The following is a 20,646-nucleotide window of genomic DNA, read 5'->3' as shown; positions in this document are numbered from 1 at the left end:
GCTTGCAGCATAAACTACACTAAAGAAACAGAAACAATACCTCTAACAAGTTTAAACATAGTTTCCTTCCAATAAATTTCACTCACAAGGCTTTAGGTAGCTCAAAGCTTTGCTTGAAGGGAGATAGTTGACCAAGGTGTCACACACTGGGATAAAATCCTGAAACCATTAAGTTAAGAGTTCAAAGATATATTCATGCAGTTAGAATATTTAATCTCTTAGCATTTAAACCTGCCATATCTGGCCAAATATTCTACCTGTTTTATGTTCAAACTGACCAGATCCAGCCTCTCATACCTACCCTAGAATGTCAGTCTGAAAATAATCTATCACATCGTTGAAATTTCGAAGCTATGAGATAATATACAGTAAATTCAAAACAATGTGAATAAATAAGCATTGCATTTTACAGAGTAACCTGAATGCTAAAGGGAAGTAACTTTATAAGGAAGCTACTTTGCAAACTAGAGGTAAAACAGCAATATAAAGCAAAAAAAGAAAAGCTTCTTTCTGAATCTGAAGAAGAAATACATAAGCTGTTGAGAAACAAAAACAGTAAACAGAGGGATCCTAGGAAATCGGTGATGGTCCGAATCAGTAGAGAGTAAAAACAATTCAAAAGTGGAATGAATTGGTTTTTCTATTCTTCCATGCAGAAAAGGAAATGTTTAACAATTTAAGATGAGCAGTTTCCTAAGTTGGAAAGTGGTAGTTTCTGATGATACAAACTAGATTGGAAGTAGGATGAGAGAGAGAGAGAGAGAGAGAGAGAGAGAGAGAGAGAGAGAGAGAGAGAGAGAGAGAGAGAGAGAGAAAGAGAGAGAGAGAGGCAAAAAATGACACAAATAGAGAAGATTGAGGGAGAAGCAGGAGAAAAGAAAAAAAAACAAAGAATATACCAAAGGGAGAATTTAAGATGAAAGGTGTTAAACAATGGTAATAGGGAGGGGGGGATAATCGATGAAAATGCTGGCAACTGTGAAAAACGATGAAGGAAGACAGCTAGGAGATAATTGAAATAAGAATAGTGGTAATTTGAAAAGCAGAAGTGGAGGTGGTGGTGGTGGGGGGGGGGCCTTAAGGATTTTAAAAAGGGGACGACAGAGGGATTAATATAAAAAGATGGAAATATGTTTCTTTATACACCCACACATATACATATATGAAAATAGGCATGCGCACACAAACACACGTAACACACATGCATATATATGTACACATAAACAGACAATATACAGGTTGTCAAACTGCAAACATCCTAAAGAGGGGGGAAGGTGACTAGGAGACTAAAAGGCGTCCGTTAATGCATGAGGGCAAGAAAGTCCTAAGAAGAAAAGTTTGGTTTATGCATGCTTCATAACATGCAAGGTTTGTGCAGCATTACCATTTTTTAAATACAAGGAATGTTGGAAATGTTTGCTATTTCTCACATATTTCAATGTAACCATTTTCAAAAAACTGCCACATTTTGTGAATTAAGCACATTGCAAAACTTTATACTTAAAATGAGAAAGGTATTTTTGCATGATTCTTTTTGCTTCTTTTTATGACTGGTTGCAGTCATTGAACTGTGCCACAGTGCCACATTGGCACAGGGCTACCTTCAAAACCAAAACACACACACACACACACACATATATATATATATATATATATATATATATATATATATATATAAGTTCAAAAAAGAAAAACAACAAAAAACAACAACGTGAGGATGTGATACAGATTGTGTTACTGGACACTCGGGAAAGGAAAGAAAGAGAATTTGACGTTTCGAGCAGAGCTCTTCGTCAGAAACATAGGACAGTCCAAAGAAGGGAAGATGGAGGAAGAAAAAATCGCCAACGATATCCACGAGGTTACATTGTGGAATATATCATATATATATATATGAAACAATGAATAGAAATTGCGTTTCTGATAATTTTTCCACTTTAATAATTATACATACATACATAAATTAGAAAATAGAATGAAAAGGAACAAACAACTATGTTATGAACTTCAATAGCTTACAGCTGTTTCTGCTATCAGATGCAATGCACTCATTGTTGAATGCTTCAAGCATGAAGTTCATAACATAATTATTTATTCCTTTGTTGTTCTCATTTTTTTATTACCAATCTGTACTCGACTGATGCTTCATTCTGAAGCATATGCATATTGAGATCTGACACCAAGTTATTAGTATTGCTATGCCTAAGCAAAGATATATATATATGTATCTTTTGTTAAAGTTCTGTTCCAAACACCAGATTAATATTATCCATTGAGATACATGAAGAATAATGACAAAGTTGGTTATTTCATTAAATCTCTTCAAAATTCTTAATTATTTTCAAAATTAATTGAAACACATTGACAAGGTATTTTGTAAGAGATACAACCAGGAAAGGGATAACAACAGGTTTGTGCAATAAGAGATAACTTGGGACTAAATAACAACTACAATTGCCAATCTGCCAAATAAATTTCTGTTAAATAGTGTTCTTCACTGTCAATGAATGGCAAAAGATTTTTATGCTAATGGTATTACTATAATACGGATCAGTTAATTAGGAAAAAAGAAAAACACCCACATTCAAGTCAGTTCAACAGATGCTAGATTAAGTCAACACAGCAGTGAAGAAAGTACTGCACACATACACACACACACACACACGTTCTTACTTTATCTAGCTGACTGATACCTTAGCAATAAACTAGCTGATCAAGCAAATGTGGGTGCTCCTATGTGGCTACTTAACAAGCTAGAAATGGTAGCAGTCAAATTTCTTCAACTCCTACTATCTATGATATGTTAATTAAAAAGAAACACATTAGATAATATAACCCAAGGCACAATATGCTTGTAATAAAAAAAAGTGGGAGGCAGAACAGTGTTACTTAGAACATCAGGTACTTTGTATTTCATGTAGGAACTCTCCTTCAGGAATTTTATTTTTGCCTTGTCAACAAGGAAGGCAATATCTATAGCCATTTAACAGGTTTTCCAAAACTGGTGTGAAAGAGTGAGGAAGATATTCTGAAACCAGAGACGTGGTTAGACTGCTTGCAATAAAGATGACTCCGCTAAATATACACAAAGTGCTATGGTATTAAATCAGGCGATGGACCAAGTCTACAGCCTAAGCAGGCCCATGGCAGAATTCAAACTCAGAATGCAGAAAGCTGCTACAGATACTATAAAGTAGTGGTGTTCAAACCTTTGGCACATGGACAGGTTTCAGGCAAGGTAATTTTTCCATGGACTGAGGAATCATGTGCATAACAAAACACAATGAAGTGCATAATATATAATTTAATTATTGCATATATAACACATCACATAATTAATATATAATGCAAAAAAAAAAAAAACCCACCCTGCAGACTGTGAGAGTCAAGAAAATAGAAATAAAATTCAAAAGTTTATTATTTCTGTATGGCCTGGTACCGAATGAATTTAGGCCCAGTAATGGTTCACAGTCCAGTGTAAAGCATCTAGTCTGACATTCTGACAGTTCTGCCAATTACTACTTTGTATTGGTTGTCATGCATTTAACAATGCCACAAGGATGAGCAGCAAAATTCACATGAGTAAGATTTGAACTCACACTATACAGAGTCAGAACTAATACAATACCACAACACTAACAACGCTGCCAATTATTCACCAAAGATGTAGAAGAAAAGACGTAGAGAAGGTGCAGCAGTTATCATCATCATTTAACATTCATTTTCCATGCTGTAGGGATAAAGAGTGACAGAGGGGAGGTGCAATTCTTAGCATACTACGTGATTCATAAATTATACATCAAGAGGATCGACAATCCTGTTTTACATTTTATATCAATGAATTAATACTTTACATTGTAAGACGTCATCCATGAGAACTGACATGCGAAACTACATTATATCTTACAAAGTCATATTATAATCAGATAGTGCAAACAGGTTTCTTTCTTTCTTTCTTTCTTTCACTGTTACTTTTTTTTTTTTCTGTCTTGCATTTTGAGAAGAATAGCATTGTTGGACACAATAGGTCTCCAACAGGCCAATTATTGGTACAGTGTGTTTACAACGGTGAGAATGATAAGGGAGTGTCTGTGCAAATCAGGTGGAATAAATACCAGCAGGTATATATATATTTTTTTCTGTGTGTGTATATATGTGAAGAACAGAATTATCAAAATTTTCACACTAATGTATCTTTCTCAATGATGTATACATAAACAAATGTGTGTGTGTGTGTATGTGTGTGTGTGTGTGTGTGTGTGCACGTATGCATATCAGTGAAAGAAATAGACATTTGCAAGAAGTGATACACACACACACTACATATTTTGTTGTTTGTTTCTGAATTTTCTTTATATTCGCATGGATTGGATGAATACTTCTGGGACCCTCGTCATCATAACTGATGGAGTGCTCCTATCCTATACACACACTTAAATATATACAATGGGTTTCTTTGAATTTCTGAATACTAAATCTATTCACAAGGCTTTGGATAGCCAAGGGTTATGATTGAAGATACTTGCCCAAGATGATACACAGTGGGAATGAACCCAGAACCATGTAGTTGAGAAGCAGACTACTTATTATATAGCCATACTGTATCTATAATATATATACACACATACATAGATGTGTGTGTGCGTGTATGTAAACAAAAAATATATTTTCATCTGAAATATTTGTAATTTACATTTTCTTTTTTTCTATGAAATAGACAAAGTGTTTTGTTTGTTGACATCGAACAAGAAACTTTAAAGAATTCTCTTCAGAAAACAATATATTTTAAATTATGAAACAAAACAATTTTTCTTAGTTTCACAGATATCTGTTGACAGAAACAGAAATAAACAAAAAATATAAAACAAAAACAAAATAACATAAGAAAAAGCATGTTGGACAGAAACTGGTAGGATTTCAGGTTTTCTGTACACTGCAGAACACCTGAAGAACTGATGCCAATAGAAAAAAAAAAAAGAAAAAGATAAAATAACCATATAATGGTGACGATGGCGATTATGAAAAGAGCTACAAATATTGTATTTAATTCAAACAATATTTCAGAGGAATTTTGACTTTTTTTTTTCCTGTTTTTAATATAAAGTTTTGACATTTCACTCATCATCAGTTATCTAAAGAGATAAAGCAATAAAGCAGAAACTTTCTCACAGAAATATATAAGATACCAGCTCAGTTACTGACAATTGTCCACCATCAAGTTTTCAGTTCAGCTGATCAAGCTGGGTGTATGTATGGTTCAAACTTATAGGGATGGATATTTAATCTGATCAGCTTCAGATGGCTGCAAAGACAAAGTAGCCACTTCAAATTTTTACTAATTTTGTTAGGAATAATTAGGGAATTGTTAATCACACTTTTAATTGTACAATTCACCATACAAAGTCAACAGTAGTTTCCGTTGTATTAACATATTTAGATAAAGAAAATATCATTGAAATTAATATTTCTGAAAATATGTTGACACAATGTTTTCAAAGCAATCCAAAATTAGTTAAATCCAAAGTTAAATTAATTTATGTTGATACAACAGAAATAATTGTTGGCTTTGTATGGTGAACTCTACAATTAAAGATGTGATTTTCTCTATACATATTTTTCTTGTCTAATACTCTGAATTTCTCAAATTCTTTTAAATGATATTTGGATCTACTTATCATACACAAGGAATTACCTTGGATGTGTATTCTACTTGCATTTATTGATGTCTGATTGTTGAATGTAATTAACCAAATTCATTTAAAACTGAGTGCTTTATTGATATCTGCCTGGATTTTTTAATTCCCTTTTTTTCTTCTTACATAGTATATAAATATATATACTAACTTTCGTCATTATGGGGTTCATTTTTCTTTCGGAAAATGTAAGTGGGACATGGAAAAATATGGCTGAGAAACACTTTTTTAAAATAAAGAAAACACCAGCATTGGATAATGTAAGCCTCCTCAGAACTCTAGAAAGATAGAAGCTGTGAGTCATAACTGAAAGGAGTGGTTATTACTTCCTTGTGTGTCTTTGATCATTAGTCTGCTTGATCATAGCTGATCAAGGGCTAAAGTACAGCAACAATACAAAACTATAAATTCTAATTAAAAAGTGTTTTTCTACAGAACTGCCAAACTATTCTCTGATTCCAAGACAAAGCAATCCCGCCCCTAATCACTCCCTGTTACCTGCTCTCTATAGATTTCATGAACATTGAGCAAGAAATGAGGGGTTGATCTGAAGCAAGGGATGGAGATAATTTATGATGTATCTGTAGAATATAAATATGAGGAAGTTTACATAAAACAAGAACTGAAAGCACAAGAAGATAAAAGGATATATATATATATATATATATATATATATATATAGAGATAGATAGATAGATAGATAGAGAGAGAGAGAGAGAGAGAGAGAATGAGAGTTGCCAATAAAGAAGTTATCAACAACAAACCAATCAATATATCCTATAAATCAACACGTGTTTCGGAAGAAATCAATAGTTCAATAGAGTCACAATATCAACAGACATACAAATCAAAACAAAGTAAATAAAAATAATAATAATAATAATGATGATGATGATGATGATGATAATAATAATAATATGGAAACATATTTGTAAAAAAAAAAAAAATGGACTTACATCTTCAGCTAGTGTATCCTCGTCCATTCCTTTTGATTTTTCTTTGCTTTTACGTCCAGGAGACCGAGTACGTTTAGATTCCGGCAACGGACTATAATCTACATTTTTCCTACAAGACATAAAAAGATTTATGTAAGTTAAAACAGCGAGTTTGATGTTGGCAGAAATTTATTTCATATACATTCTTTTAATATCTCCCTTTCTCTCTTTTACACTGTATATGTATACACGCACACACATACATGCACACACACAGAGCTGAAGTGTACAAACCATGAAAAACACAAGTGCTCAACACACACTGTGAGTTCAGATATTGTGTATAAACAGTTTGACCCAGAACTGCATCATTTCAAGTTTCACTGTTGCAAGACGTCTGATTTTTGGGTGCTTAGATGCAAGTGATGAGCTGTACACAGCTTTAAATATGTCTAATTAAATATGCCTGATTGGATGGTGAGTGAAGCTTGTTCTCATTCTCATTGGCCAGTTCAGATCATGAATGAAATCTGTATCTCAGCAGCTAGTGGCTACTACAGAATGGGAACCAGCTTTTGGCACAATAAACAACAGTCGTCACCTTTCTTTTCATTAGAAATTCCAATGAAACAAAAAATTTCAGCAAAGTTTATCAAATGGTATTAATAGTTAATATCTTATGATTAACAAAGAGATCCATTAGTAGCAGCGAAATTACAGTTGTCATCTTACATCATACAGGGGCTGTTGTAATATGTGCAAGTTCTCATAGAGCTAAACTATGGCAGCATTCCCCAGCAAAAACATGCTTGGAACAGATGAAAGTTGGTGACAGGAAAGGCATTTGCCCTACAAAATCCACCTCAACAAATTCCATCTGACCCATGCAAACACAAAAAAAGGGACATTATGATGATGATGATTTGACATCAGTTTATTGTTCTTTTTGTACAATATTTAATTTTTTATGAAAGCATCCTTAATAATCTCTAGAGTTACTTTTGATCAACAAGGTTTCTCTTCAGCCTTTAAATTTATAACCTAATATTTTATAGCTGCATATGACAGCACATCATAATTGTCTGTTAATTGAAATTCTTTAATTATCAATTATTTCTTTCTCTTTTTCATCAAATGTGCCAAATATTTTATAATACTTCAATATTCAAAAGTTTCCATTTGATTGCTGAAAGGGGGTTTATGTTTTGAGAAACTAGCTTATGAAGATGCTTCCACTAATAAATCATACAGGATATTTTTCCTACTATTTGCCCAAGCAAATCTGGTAACAGGAACAACCCAATGTGAAACGAAGGCTCCATTTTAACTGGTAACAGTATCATGCAAGATGTGACAAGTAGGTACCATGTTGAACTCATTAAGCATTTTAGTAATCAGTGATAACCCTTCAGCATTTAGATTACTCTGTCAAATGTAATGCTTATCTATTCACTTTGTTGTGAATTAATTATGTAGCATTAAAGATTTTGATGATGTGATAGTTTACTTTTAGAATGACATTATAGGGTAAGTGTGAGAGGTCAGATCTGGCCAGTTTGAACATAAAACAGGTAGGATATCTGGGCTGGATATGGTTAGTTTAAATACTAAAAGGTTAAATACATATGATATATGCATAGATTATGGATGTATATATATATATATATGTACATGTAGTGTACAATTAACAGAGAAGAATAAAAGAACTAGAATGATTATAAAAATGGTAAATTCTTCACGAAAGTGAATCCTTTACTTCAAACAGAATGAGTAAGCCCCTCAACATTATCGATCCATACCACCTGGCCTACCTGCTCCCTCAACTGTTCTGCCTCATACTTACCTGCATGCTACCATTGCTTTGTAAATAATTGCTTTTGTTAAGAATTTCCTATTTAGGGAGCAAAGCAGGTTTTCATTTGTCCTGTGGTTACATTTGGTTTACTGGCATGTTGTTCTGACCAGCACTTCGAAGTTTACTCAATTATTATGCTGCCGAAATATTTCGTGCAGCTTGCCAACATGACAACTTTGCTCTCCTCCATACAATAGATATTATAATACATTTTTAGAGTTTGCTCGAAACAGAAATAACACATTATAAAACCTCCCCCTTTGAATCATTGTGAAGCTGTGATTTCCAACAACTGTCCATGTAAGCATGGAAGACAAACATAAAACATGAATGATGACCATGTTGAAAACAAACATAATAAATTTGCATATCTTTCCTTCTGTCTATATATATATATATGTGTGTGTATATATATGTGCGTATATATATATATATATATATATATATATATATATATATATATATATATACACACACACACATGTAAATGTGTATTTGTGATTTGTGTATGCTACACCATCAATAATATTTCAACGTGAACAAAGACAAAAGACTCAAACCGAACAGAATGTGGAAAGAGATAGATAGAAACTAGAAACACAGCTATAATATATTTCTAGATAGCAGTATAGGGAGCTGTCTTGTGTGTAAATAACAGCTGATACTGTCATCAGAAATAGAAAATATACAAGAAAAGGGGATTTTATAACTTCGGGATACAGAAACAGTACTCTCACCCTCCAAACTTACTCACTACTATATATATATACATACATACAACGGATATATAAGCATGTATACACACATATATGTACATACTTACATCTACATGTGTATATAGATGCATATTCGGGTACAGGACGTTAGAAAAATGAACTACAGACAACGGACACACACACACACACACACACACACATTTCAACTTATATATTTAGTATATAACATATATATTATATCTAATATATAATACATATATTTAATAATATATACACATAAACACACACAATATACGCAAACATCACATAAACCCTTACATATGTCTATATAATATATGTGTAGACACACATACACATTATTATATATAAGATTAATCTGATTGTTCCAGTTGTTCTGGCTCTGAAACAACACATGAATGAACTAATGTGAACATTCAGAATTAAGGATTAGTTGGACAAGAACGTAGAAAGCAGAAGATAGGCACAGCCATTGTTGCATGTGTGTTATGAGGAAATCTGCTTCACGACCACATATTTCCAGGTTTAATCCTTAACTGCATGGTATCTTGGGCATGTGTCTTCTACCTTAGCCTCAGTTTGCCCAATATAAGTGATTAAAATTCGATACACGAAAAATGTGCAAAAGTCAAGAATATATGAATGTATGTGTGTATGCATGTGCAGGTATGGCTGTGTGGTAAAAAGTTTGCTTTCTAATCACATGGTTCCAGGTTCGATCCCACAGTATGGCAGCAGCCTGAGCAAGTGTCTTCTACAATAACCCTAGATCAATTGAAGCTTTGTGAGTAGATTTGGTAAATGGAAACTGAAAGAAGCCTGTTGCGTGTGTGTGTGTGTATTACTGTCTCCTTGCCTTGACATCACATGATAGTTATAAATGAGTGCCACTATCATGCAAAAGATCTCTGTTTCTAATCCTCCATGAAAATATGTCTGGTTATGGGGAGATATCACCTTACTCGGATATAGATGAGGGTTGAAAAGAAGAGCATCTGACCACAGAAAATCTGCCTCAACAAGCATGATGCCCCTACAGTGTGCTAAAGGTTAATATCACAGAAATTATGAAGGGAATATTTTAATCTATATATGAATACTTTAAAACAGTGTTTGCTAATTTTTTTCCTTTATATTCTCCTTTATCTGTTCACCATTTCAATTTCCTACACATATGATGAGAAAAATAAAGCCTTGTACTGGTTGCTTCTCAAATAGGTTTCTTTCCAAATCTACTACAACATCCTGGGGTCACAAAACATCTCTTTCCTGATAACACAATCAGGATATAGATTGCCATCTATGGGATGAACCCTGCAAGGCAAAACGGCTCTTTCAGCACACCCCCCTTGCCATTCTTCAAAGTAATACATTTGCCATTTTGTCTGCTGGGACAACAGAATATTTGCATGACTTGTTGCAATATATCTCTCAATAAATGATTTTGTTATGAACATTGAAAATTCAATCATATTAACCCAAACTATCTTACACAAATTATATTGCATAACAATATATTTAATATTTATTTTTAAATTTATCTAATAAACTGAGCAAATAAATCTAGTGAACATTATGCACAATGATGAAGAATTATTCAATGTAAAGACTATTTCCCCACTGTAATCCCCAAATATCCCCCAGGAATCTTGAAATTTCCATGCCGTAGGGGAGGGGAAGAGATTTCTCCCAGTTGAGAATTGCTGCTTTAAACCAATTGTTTATATCATAGATTCAAAGGTGATTTCAGGTAGTTTGATGTAAAAAGGTTTAAAACCGACAACTTTTGCATCATTGGAGTGTAGAAGTCATAGGTGGGATGGTATCAAATGGTGTAATAGATAACTTTTGTTAAGGGGAAATAATTATTCTAAATTGCTATATTGTATTGTATCTTGGGAAGGTCATTACACTAATAATAAACACACACGCTGGTTAAATTTCACTTTATTTTTAGTCAACTGATTAGTTATCCTTTGTCATGAAAGCTCTCCTATAATCCCATCAGGGGTTGAGAGCTCAAAGGAAAGTAAATGTCTGTACTTATCACCTTAATTAAAATCTAATATGTTACTAATAATAATGGATGTTTCAAGTTAAAGCTTATTTTTACGAAAAGGCAAAGAGCTAGAGACTTGCTTTGCTTTTACCACAGGTTGGACTGGTATTGGAGTTGAAACATAGAACATTTATCAGAGGTTTGTGAATGTATGTCAGACTTCTGTCTGTAACTCGCACAGTCTTGCAGTGCTTTCTCTACATAAATCTCTCAATCTTGTTAGAAACCCAAGATTTTAACAAAATGCAGTTAGTCCAATACGTAAAGCATAAAAAATAGAATTATAGCATGAATTTGAATGAAATTTGCTGATGTGATATAACGATCATTGATGTACAGAGTGAATGTGTTTTTCAACTTATTATTGATTTTTACCTGTTGCCATGTCCTTTCACCTGCCAATGTAGGTTGAATATAGTTAAACTAATTACACATAGATGTTTTCACATATATTTATAAGATATTGATTCCTGGATAAAAAGTTCCTAATTAGTTCATAAATGAATAATAATAATAACAACAATAATAATAATTGTTTCAAATTTTGCCACAAGGGCAGAAATTTGGGGGGGGGGGGGTGAGTCAATTACATCAACCCCAGTGTTTCACAGGTACTTAATTTATTGACCCCCGAAAGGATGAAAGGCAAAGTTGACCTTAGTGGAATTTGAACTCAGAATGTAGCAACAGGCAAAATACCACAAAGCATTTCATAAAGCACACTAACAATTTTGCCAGCTCATTGCCTTTTTAATAATAACAAATAAAACATTATTGAAGAACTTACTGAACCCTAACGCACCACTTGAGGTATTAACTATTATTACACTTGAAAACTGAAGATCAAAAAACCCCAGGGGGAATCTATTTGATAAAAAGCGAAAAAATAAACACATTCAAAGAGGAGGTCTTTTGGCAGGAAGTTCTTTCTAAAATGAAGCTCAACTTTTTCCTTGCAGGGAAGGTGTGCTTAATTCCAGTTTTTGATTCTTAACCCTTTTACTATGGAAATCAGCAGATATTCAAGATTTCATTTACCTTCAGAGAGCAATTTCATATTACCAATCTATCTTTTGTTGAGGAATGTCATGTGTGAAACTACTTTCTGTTGATATATGTCAAGATTATTGTGGCAACATGACTTGCAGGAAATACCAATTCTATTTTCTTTGGTAGATATTTAAACATCTTTACTAGAACAACTGTGAAAGTTAATTTCCTGGTTAAAGGGTGAAACAAAGACATTTTCTAAACTGCTGTTTTGTGCACTTTAGGATTAACCGACAAATATAGATATCAGTGTAAGAAGATTTAAGAGTTCTTTCATCTTTGGATTTTCTCATTTTACAAATGATGTTTTTGATTAAAAAGGGTCCGGTTTCATCCAAAATACAAGTAATATTTCTTGTTAGCTTTCAATATGTAAATGAGGAATTTACAAGTTCCCTTCTTCACATTTATTCCTGCTACTTGGTACATGATTTTCTGGAGCCTCAGCTGTGTAAGTGCAGGTGTGGCTGTGAAGTAAGAAGTTTGCTTCCTAACCACAAGGTTCCAGGTTCAGTCCCACTGCATAGCACCTTGGACATTTTATTGTTTACTTTTCTATGCCCGCATGAGTTGGATACAATTCTCGAGGCAGACTTTCAATGAAGAGATGCTCTTCCTGTTGTCAACCCTCAGCTGTTTCCAAGTAATGTAATATTTTCTCATAACCCAACATGTTTCCATGGAAGATTGGGAAAGAAGGACACCACTATCACATTATGTCAAGGCAAGGAAACGGTATCTCACACACACACACACACACATGTAAGACAAGCTTCTTTTAGTTTCTGACTACCAAGTCCACTCATAGAGCTTTGGTCAACTCAGGGCTATAGTAGAAGACACTTGCTCAAGATGCCACAAAGTAGGATTGAACCCATAATTATGTGGTTGGAAAGCAAACTCTTACCCCAGAGCTCTGCTTGCATTTCCACACATCTCTGCCTGTGTCAAGTCACACTTAACCCTTTAGTGTTCAGATTACTCTGTTAAATGTAATACTTTTTCACTCAAATTGTTTTGAATTAATCATGCATTATCTTATAGCTTTGAGGTTTCAATGATGTGATTGTTTATTTTTAGAATGTCAATGTAGGTTAGGTGTGAGAGGCTAGATATGGCCAGTTTGAATATAAAACATGTAGAATATATTGGGCCGGATATGGCTGGTTTAAACACTAAAGGGTTAAACAAGGCCAGAAATTTAAGACAAAAATGGTTAGTCAATTAAATTTGACTGGTGCACTATCAACCCGAGAAGAATAAAAGACAAAGCTGGGCACAGCACAGTTTGAATTCAAAAGATAAAGGGCCAGAATAAATACCACACTATGTTAAGAACATTCTACCATTCTACCACCCAGCCTTGCCAGTCCAAAACCCTAACTTTTAACTTAATAACAAGAAAGAAAGATTTTTACTTATTGAAATTTAATCTTATCTTTCATGTAATAATGAGATTTTAGTCCAAGATTTGAATTTAATTAAAATTTTAATTTGAACATTTTAATAGAGGCAGTTTTATGAAGGTTGATGTTGAAACTATTAACTAAATCTTATATATCAGTGCTAGTAATATCAAATATCAGTTATATTAAATTATTACTGTTTTCATTCTGGAAAACAACATGAAATACAATAAGAAATTTATTGAGAGAAAAGTCAGCTAATCATTTTGAAACGAACAGTCTTCTGAATATTTTATGGAAGAAATTTCAAGAAGAGATTTCACTGCAAAAAGCCAGAGCTCTTCTACTCAAGTTGGTAGCACTTGCACCAGGACAATGCACCAGTCCACAATTCCATCCTGGCAACCAACCACTTAACAGAGTTGGGTATCAAAACTGTTCATCACTCTCTCTACAGTCCAGACCTTGCTCTCTGTGACCTTTGTTTCTTCCCTAAACTGAAAGAAAATCTCATTGGCATTTATTTTGAAGATAGAAGAGGTTGTGACAAGGACCCTGAACACCCTCACTTTGTAGGACTTTCATGGAATTTTCACAAAGCGGTTAGAGTGCTACAACATGTACATTAAAGTCAGAGTATCCTACTTTGAAGGAAATTATTATTTTGTGCTTTTTTGAAATTAATAAACGTCTCTCCTAAGAAAATCCCCAAACCTCTGGAATGCACATTGCATGTATGCATGAATACTTACGTACAAATTCCATCTTTAATCTCATTTCTGTCAACACCTCAAATGTAAAATTCTTCGCTGAAGATGGAGGTTGGTATTATCTGATGATGGAATCAATTTAGATTCATTATTTTGGACCACCAAGCCCCTAGAAACAGCTGTTGGACTCATAAAACTCTTATTCAACCCCTTTAATTCTTGATATCATCTCTATTCTGTGTAGGATGAACCTTTTTATATGTAAACATATGTACATTTTTTGTATTAAATGTATTTAATATTTTTTGCATATCAACTTGCCAAACCTGTTTGTCTGTACATTTAACCCTCTACCTGCTCAAGTTTAAATTTCTTGAGCACTACAAAGTGCATTCTATTCAGAGAATATGTCTCTCATCTATAAAACACACACACACACACATATGTATATATAATACATACATATATGTATAAATAGCTTTGGACTTCCACCAGAGTTTCTTCTGGTTTATTTCCATTCAAAAATAGGCTGAAAATAGCAACAGCCATATACCTGATAGACTAAAAGACAAGCTGAGCAGCTAAATTCCCTAAAATAACTCTTATTATAGACTTGGCAATAATTATACACATAATGCAAATCTTTGACTTTGTTAAGAAATACCTATTACACAGAAAAAAAAAGTGTGTTTGCATGTGTATAAAAATTTATATATATATATATATATATATATATATATATATTACAAAATATAGTTTTTGATTGCAATTTATAAATTGATTAAAATGTATATCAATCAATCCAGTGAACCAATAGAACAGTCTGAAATGTAATTTGTAAACACTTAAGCATTCCATTAGATCTAGGCAGCGATCTTATACATCATAGTGTAATTGGGAGGTTCTCAGTTTGAAAGTCAATATATAAAATGCATAAAACTGTAGATATAGATGTATCTAATCCATTAATGACTTGGATATATTTCTAAGTGTCTAATTTCATTGCACCAAAAATATATAAAATTTCAAAAAATAAAAAACAAAAAGAAAAAAACTTATGAAATTGAAGAGAATTAAATTAGCTTTTGCATTATATTAAATTCCTATTGAGCAACAAATTGTCTCTTAATAGTTTTGCTTTAAAAGCTTATGTTTCTTCTAACAATTTTGTCTTTCCTTATTTTCATCCTCTTTCAATATACAATCTAAGTGAATTTCATCTTCACCGCTCTCTAACTCTCATCACAGATACATAACTGCTACAAGTCCAGCAACATCAGTCTTAATAGCAGGTTTTTACTGCTAAATCAAGCTATCCTACTATTCACAACATGCCAGCTGGAACCTGTTCAAAAGTTCATTTGCTAACATTGTGCCAATTTCTCACTGCTAAACAGAGTTGCATGCTTGCTTTCCAAAATAAAACATTATGTAAATAAATAACATTACAGGTTCATAACATGCAAGCACAAACTTAAAACTGAAACCAATTTTCTAACAGATGTCATCTCCAGTGTGCACCAGTTTACTCTTGATATAAACACAACGAACCCAAATTGATAATAAATGAATTAAATAGGATTTAAAGCATGAAATAAACTAAGATATTTTGGATAACAAATTAGCTTTGTTCTCACAAATAAATTTTCATCACAAAAATATGTAGTTACTTCATGTTTCATAGCCCCCTTGTGAACATATTTCTAATAAAAATACACCATGTGTTTCAATAATGTTGAAATATTATCAAAAATTTCGAAGGGTTTATTAAAATAACTAACTTCCCAGTTATTAAGTTGATGTTTGGAACATAATTGAAAAGGTTGTTATATAAAATCATGATGGAAGATATTAAATTTATATAGGAACGCTTTGAAATGAGAGGTGTGTGTGCCATAGATAGGTTATTATCAAAAAGGGTTTTAATAGCTTGAAATATTTTAGAAATAATGAAAGTTGGGATTTAGGCAAGAAGCACAAAAGGACGTAGCAAAGTAAATAAAATTCATTCCCAAGACATAAAAAAAAAATAAACTGTAAAATCAAGATTTCCAATGCAAATTAATATTAAGCATTAGAAGCACTAATTTCTAACAACAAAGAAACAAACCCACTAATGGAATTCAATCCACCACACCACACAAAAACTTACACACAAAGATATTTCTAAGCATACATATGCAAACATATATGCACAAATAAATACACGCATGCACACGTGTGTAGACTAATATATATATGTATATATATATATATATATATATATATATATATACAAACACATACATACATACATAAATACACACATCAGGGTATCCAGCCATAGAAACCATATGAAAATAGACGGTAGAGAAAGAAGCAGTCTTTGGACCTGTCAGATCCCGTGAAACCATCTAACCCATGTCAGAATGGAACTATGATATTAAATGAGAATGATGAAATATTACAAAAACACACACACATACATACACACTCTCACAGACAAATACATATCTGCATATACACATATATTTACACACAAAGACTACATATCCACATATATACACATACACATATACATAAATATCATAGGTACACATATATGCCTACATATATCCATATATGTATATATTGTTTGTTTTTATGCAATGTGATATATTCATTTTGAATATTAAATTGGAAGATCAATTATTTTACAAGGGGAAGGTTGACAGAAACTTTGAAGCTTCAGCTTATTTGTCGTCATCACTTTGATATAAAATAAATATATACATAGGCACAGAAGTGGCTGTGCGGTAAGAAGCTTGCTTCCCAACCACATGGTTCTGGGTTCAATCCCACTGTGTGGCATCTTGGGCTGACCGAAGCTTTGTGAGTGGATCTGGTAGACGGAAACTGAAATAAGCCCATCGTATATATGTGTGTGTGTTTGTATGTTTGTATGTTTGTGTTTGTCCCCCCCCCCCCCACCATCGCTTGACAACCAATGTTGGTGTGTTTACATCTCTGTAACTTAATGGTTCGGCAAAAGAGGCCGATAGAATGAGTACTAGGCTTACAAAGAGAATAAGTCCTGGGGTCGATTTTAGTTAACATATTCGCCTCTCAGATTTGAGTAGATGGAAACTATGTGCATTGCATGCATACATATCTCCAAGCATGTATTTAAGCATCCCAACTTATATTTCAACAGTACAGAAGTCCGAAGATATTTTTCATAACCACTCTCAGATAGATATTATTTCTCAGTAATATTTAACCCCTTTTAGCATTTAAACTAGCTTTATCAAACACAAATATTCCACCTGCTTTATATTTAAACTAGCCAGATTCAGCCTCTTCTGCCTACACTACAACGTCATTCTAAAAACAAACAATCACATCATTAAAATGTTAAAGCTATGAGATGATGCATGATTAACTCAAAACAGAGTGAATAAATAAGCATTACATTTGACAGAGAAATTTGAACGCTAAAGAGTTGACAGAACTGCTTCACTCATTTGATATTGCTATACAGATTTGCAATATTAGCAACTTTAGAACACTGAATGGTTAAACGAACAACTGCTCTTTACTACAACAGTACTAACAAAGTGAACAGTCAGCAAAACATTTACATGTCCCACGGGGTAACTTGTGATAAATATTCCATATTTTCTTTGATGTTCATTCTTCTTTCTTTAGCTGATATACATTTAACATCACAGCTCCAACTACTCATGCACTTTCAAAGATTAAACAGCATGGCCTAGATAAACTAAAATTGTATTGCTTAGGTGCACCTCAGCAATACAATTGTATATATATTTGGGTTTGATATGTTATACTCTACAACTAATTTATTACACTTGAATTTTCAATCTATATAAATGGCTTCCTCTAAAACTTTAGCATTCAGATTTATGCAATGCTTATTTATTTGCATTCCTTTAAATTAATCATGCACTATATCATAGCTTCAAGATTTTGATGATGTGGTAGTTTATTTTTAAAACGGTATTGTAGGGTAGGTGTGAGAGGTCAGATCAGACCTTTTTGAAGATAAAACAGGTATTTTTTTTATTGAATTGAAACCACGATCTTGTGATCAACACTCAAACCAATAGGCCATGTGTCCTCACATCATATATGTATATATATTTATATTTTTAATTTTTTGGCTATGCAAAGTTTGAATATCTTGGGGTCATATTCACAAGTAATGGGAAGTAGGAGGCTGAATTGGAAGCTAGAATTGAAGGTACTGGCACAGTAATGCAGAGGCTCCAGTATTTAATGCTCAAAAGGAGAGAAATATGATATATATATATATATATATATATAACATATAAATTATTATATTATATTATATTATATTATATTATACTATATATCATATAAAATATCATATATATATATATATATATATATATATATATATATATATATATATATAAATAAAATTGTCAATGTGACACTGGAAATTATATATACACACTTTTACAATGTAGTTAATAGCATGGAAAATTACAATCTAATCACAGCGTGTGTTTAAAATAGAGATACAATAACTTCACAAAGCGACTTCTTTATCTTCCATCACAATTCCATTCATATCTAGTGTGCATTAGAGGAATATAAATTGACACCAGCACTTTGTTTTACTTTGATTTAATGACTCTACGAGGATGAAAGACAAAGCTAACCTTGGTGGATTTGAACTGAGAATGTAAAGGGCTGTAACTGAATACTATGTAATAAAATATATGTATTTTTAAAAAATATTTAATCAAAAGAGGAGGAGCAACATGCTGACCCTTTAGAAGAGTCACTCCCACATGCACTGTTGAAATTAATGAGCTTGGCAGTGTTCAGTAAAAATTTTTGATAGGGTGAAAGTTTCATCGGAATATAATGAGGATGAAACACACCAATTAAGATGAGAAAGTGGGCTTCAGCATTGGTGGATGTGCAGATTATCAATTGAGAGAGAGAGAGAGAGAGAGAGAGAGAGAGAGAGAGAGAGAGGGAGAGAGAGAGAGAGAGAGAGAGAGAGAGAGAGGGAGAGAGAGAGGGAGAGAGAGAGAGAGAGAGAGAGAGAGAGAGAGAGAGAGAGAGAGAGAGTTGTGGTTCAACAAATACTTGCATGTAATTTAATGCAGGTTAACCCTGTTCAAGCAGTCTTATGATAAGACATTTCAACCATGACCATCCTAGAAAATTACTATTTGTAAATCTCAACGAGAGATATTCAGCAACAGTACTTTGTAGCAAAGATTGTTTGCCAACATAACATGGCAGTCCTGGTTTTGGACAGTCACATCTGAATGAAGTGTATGTTAGCAACGTTTATTGTCAATTTATACAGGGTAACAAGAATTAAAAGAATGATTTGTTTACTTCTATTATTATTTAACCCAAGGTCATGCCTGATATATCACACCTATATCCAAAGATATAACAGTCATGATCATCTTTTTTAGTCATAGGATACCCAAGACTACATTATCCAATGTATTCTTAGAGGTGCAGAAATGCACTTGCTGGCCTACCTCTACAATACTTATAACATTTCAAGGATATAATTCCGTTGAGTTATATATATATATATATATATATATATATATATATATATCATGTTATATATCATTCTGCAAGGATAGGGTGGTTGGGTGTAACCCGAATTGAAGTTGGGATTTATTTGAATCAGGATTAGGCATTCATGTAGAGGCAACCTCGTTGATGTGTCTCTATAATGTTTAGAATGCTTCAAGGATTCTACTTGGATTATACATTCTGAGAGGATATTTTGATATATTTTAGTGGAAGAAATGGGAACAGTAATGAAGTACAACGGTAAACTGTCACATTAAAAGGAAAATCGAAATGAAACGAGAGACATTTATATCTATCGCTTGTGTTACATTTAAAGAATGAATTACTACCAAGAGGAACAGAGTGGATCAAGGAGGCAGCATGAAACAGTTAAAGGCTTAGGGGATTTTATAGTGTATATTTATACAACCATATATGCATTCACCTGTATGTATGTATATATATATGTATATATATATATATATATATATATATATATATATGTATGTATGTATGTATGTATAAAGAAACAGTCATGACTGTGTGGTTAAGAAGTTCACTTTGCAAACATACAGTTTCAGGTTCAGTCCCACGCTGTGCAACCTTCAGGATGTGTCATCTACTGCAGCCCAGGGTCATTCACAGCTG

The 20,646-nt window shown here is 33.0% G+C and overlaps 1 protein-coding gene across 18 annotated transcripts in view; it reads right to left on the bottom strand.

The window, feature by feature from the left end:
• LOC106883544 (tight junction protein 1) overlaps positions 1-20,646 on the bottom strand; it is a 589,197-nt gene that overhangs the window by 274,603 nt on the left and 293,948 nt on the right. For all 18 annotated transcript variants that reach the window (XM_089340327.1, XM_089340345.1, XM_089340343.1 and 15 more), the window contains one exon: positions 6,650-6,758. In XM_089340327.1, coding sequence (XP_089196453.1) covers positions 6,650-6,758 — 109 coding nt within the window. The remainder of the gene's footprint in view (positions 1-6,649; positions 6,759-20,646) is intronic.

This window comes from Octopus bimaculoides, chromosome 23 (genome assembly GCF_046866305.1).
Source record: "Octopus bimaculoides isolate indiv1 chromosome 23, ASM4686630v1, whole genome shotgun sequence".
Classification (NCBI taxonomy): Eukaryota; Metazoa; Mollusca; class Cephalopoda; order Octopoda; family Octopodidae; genus Octopus; species Octopus bimaculoides.
This window is presented reverse-complemented; position numbering and strand designations above follow the sequence as displayed.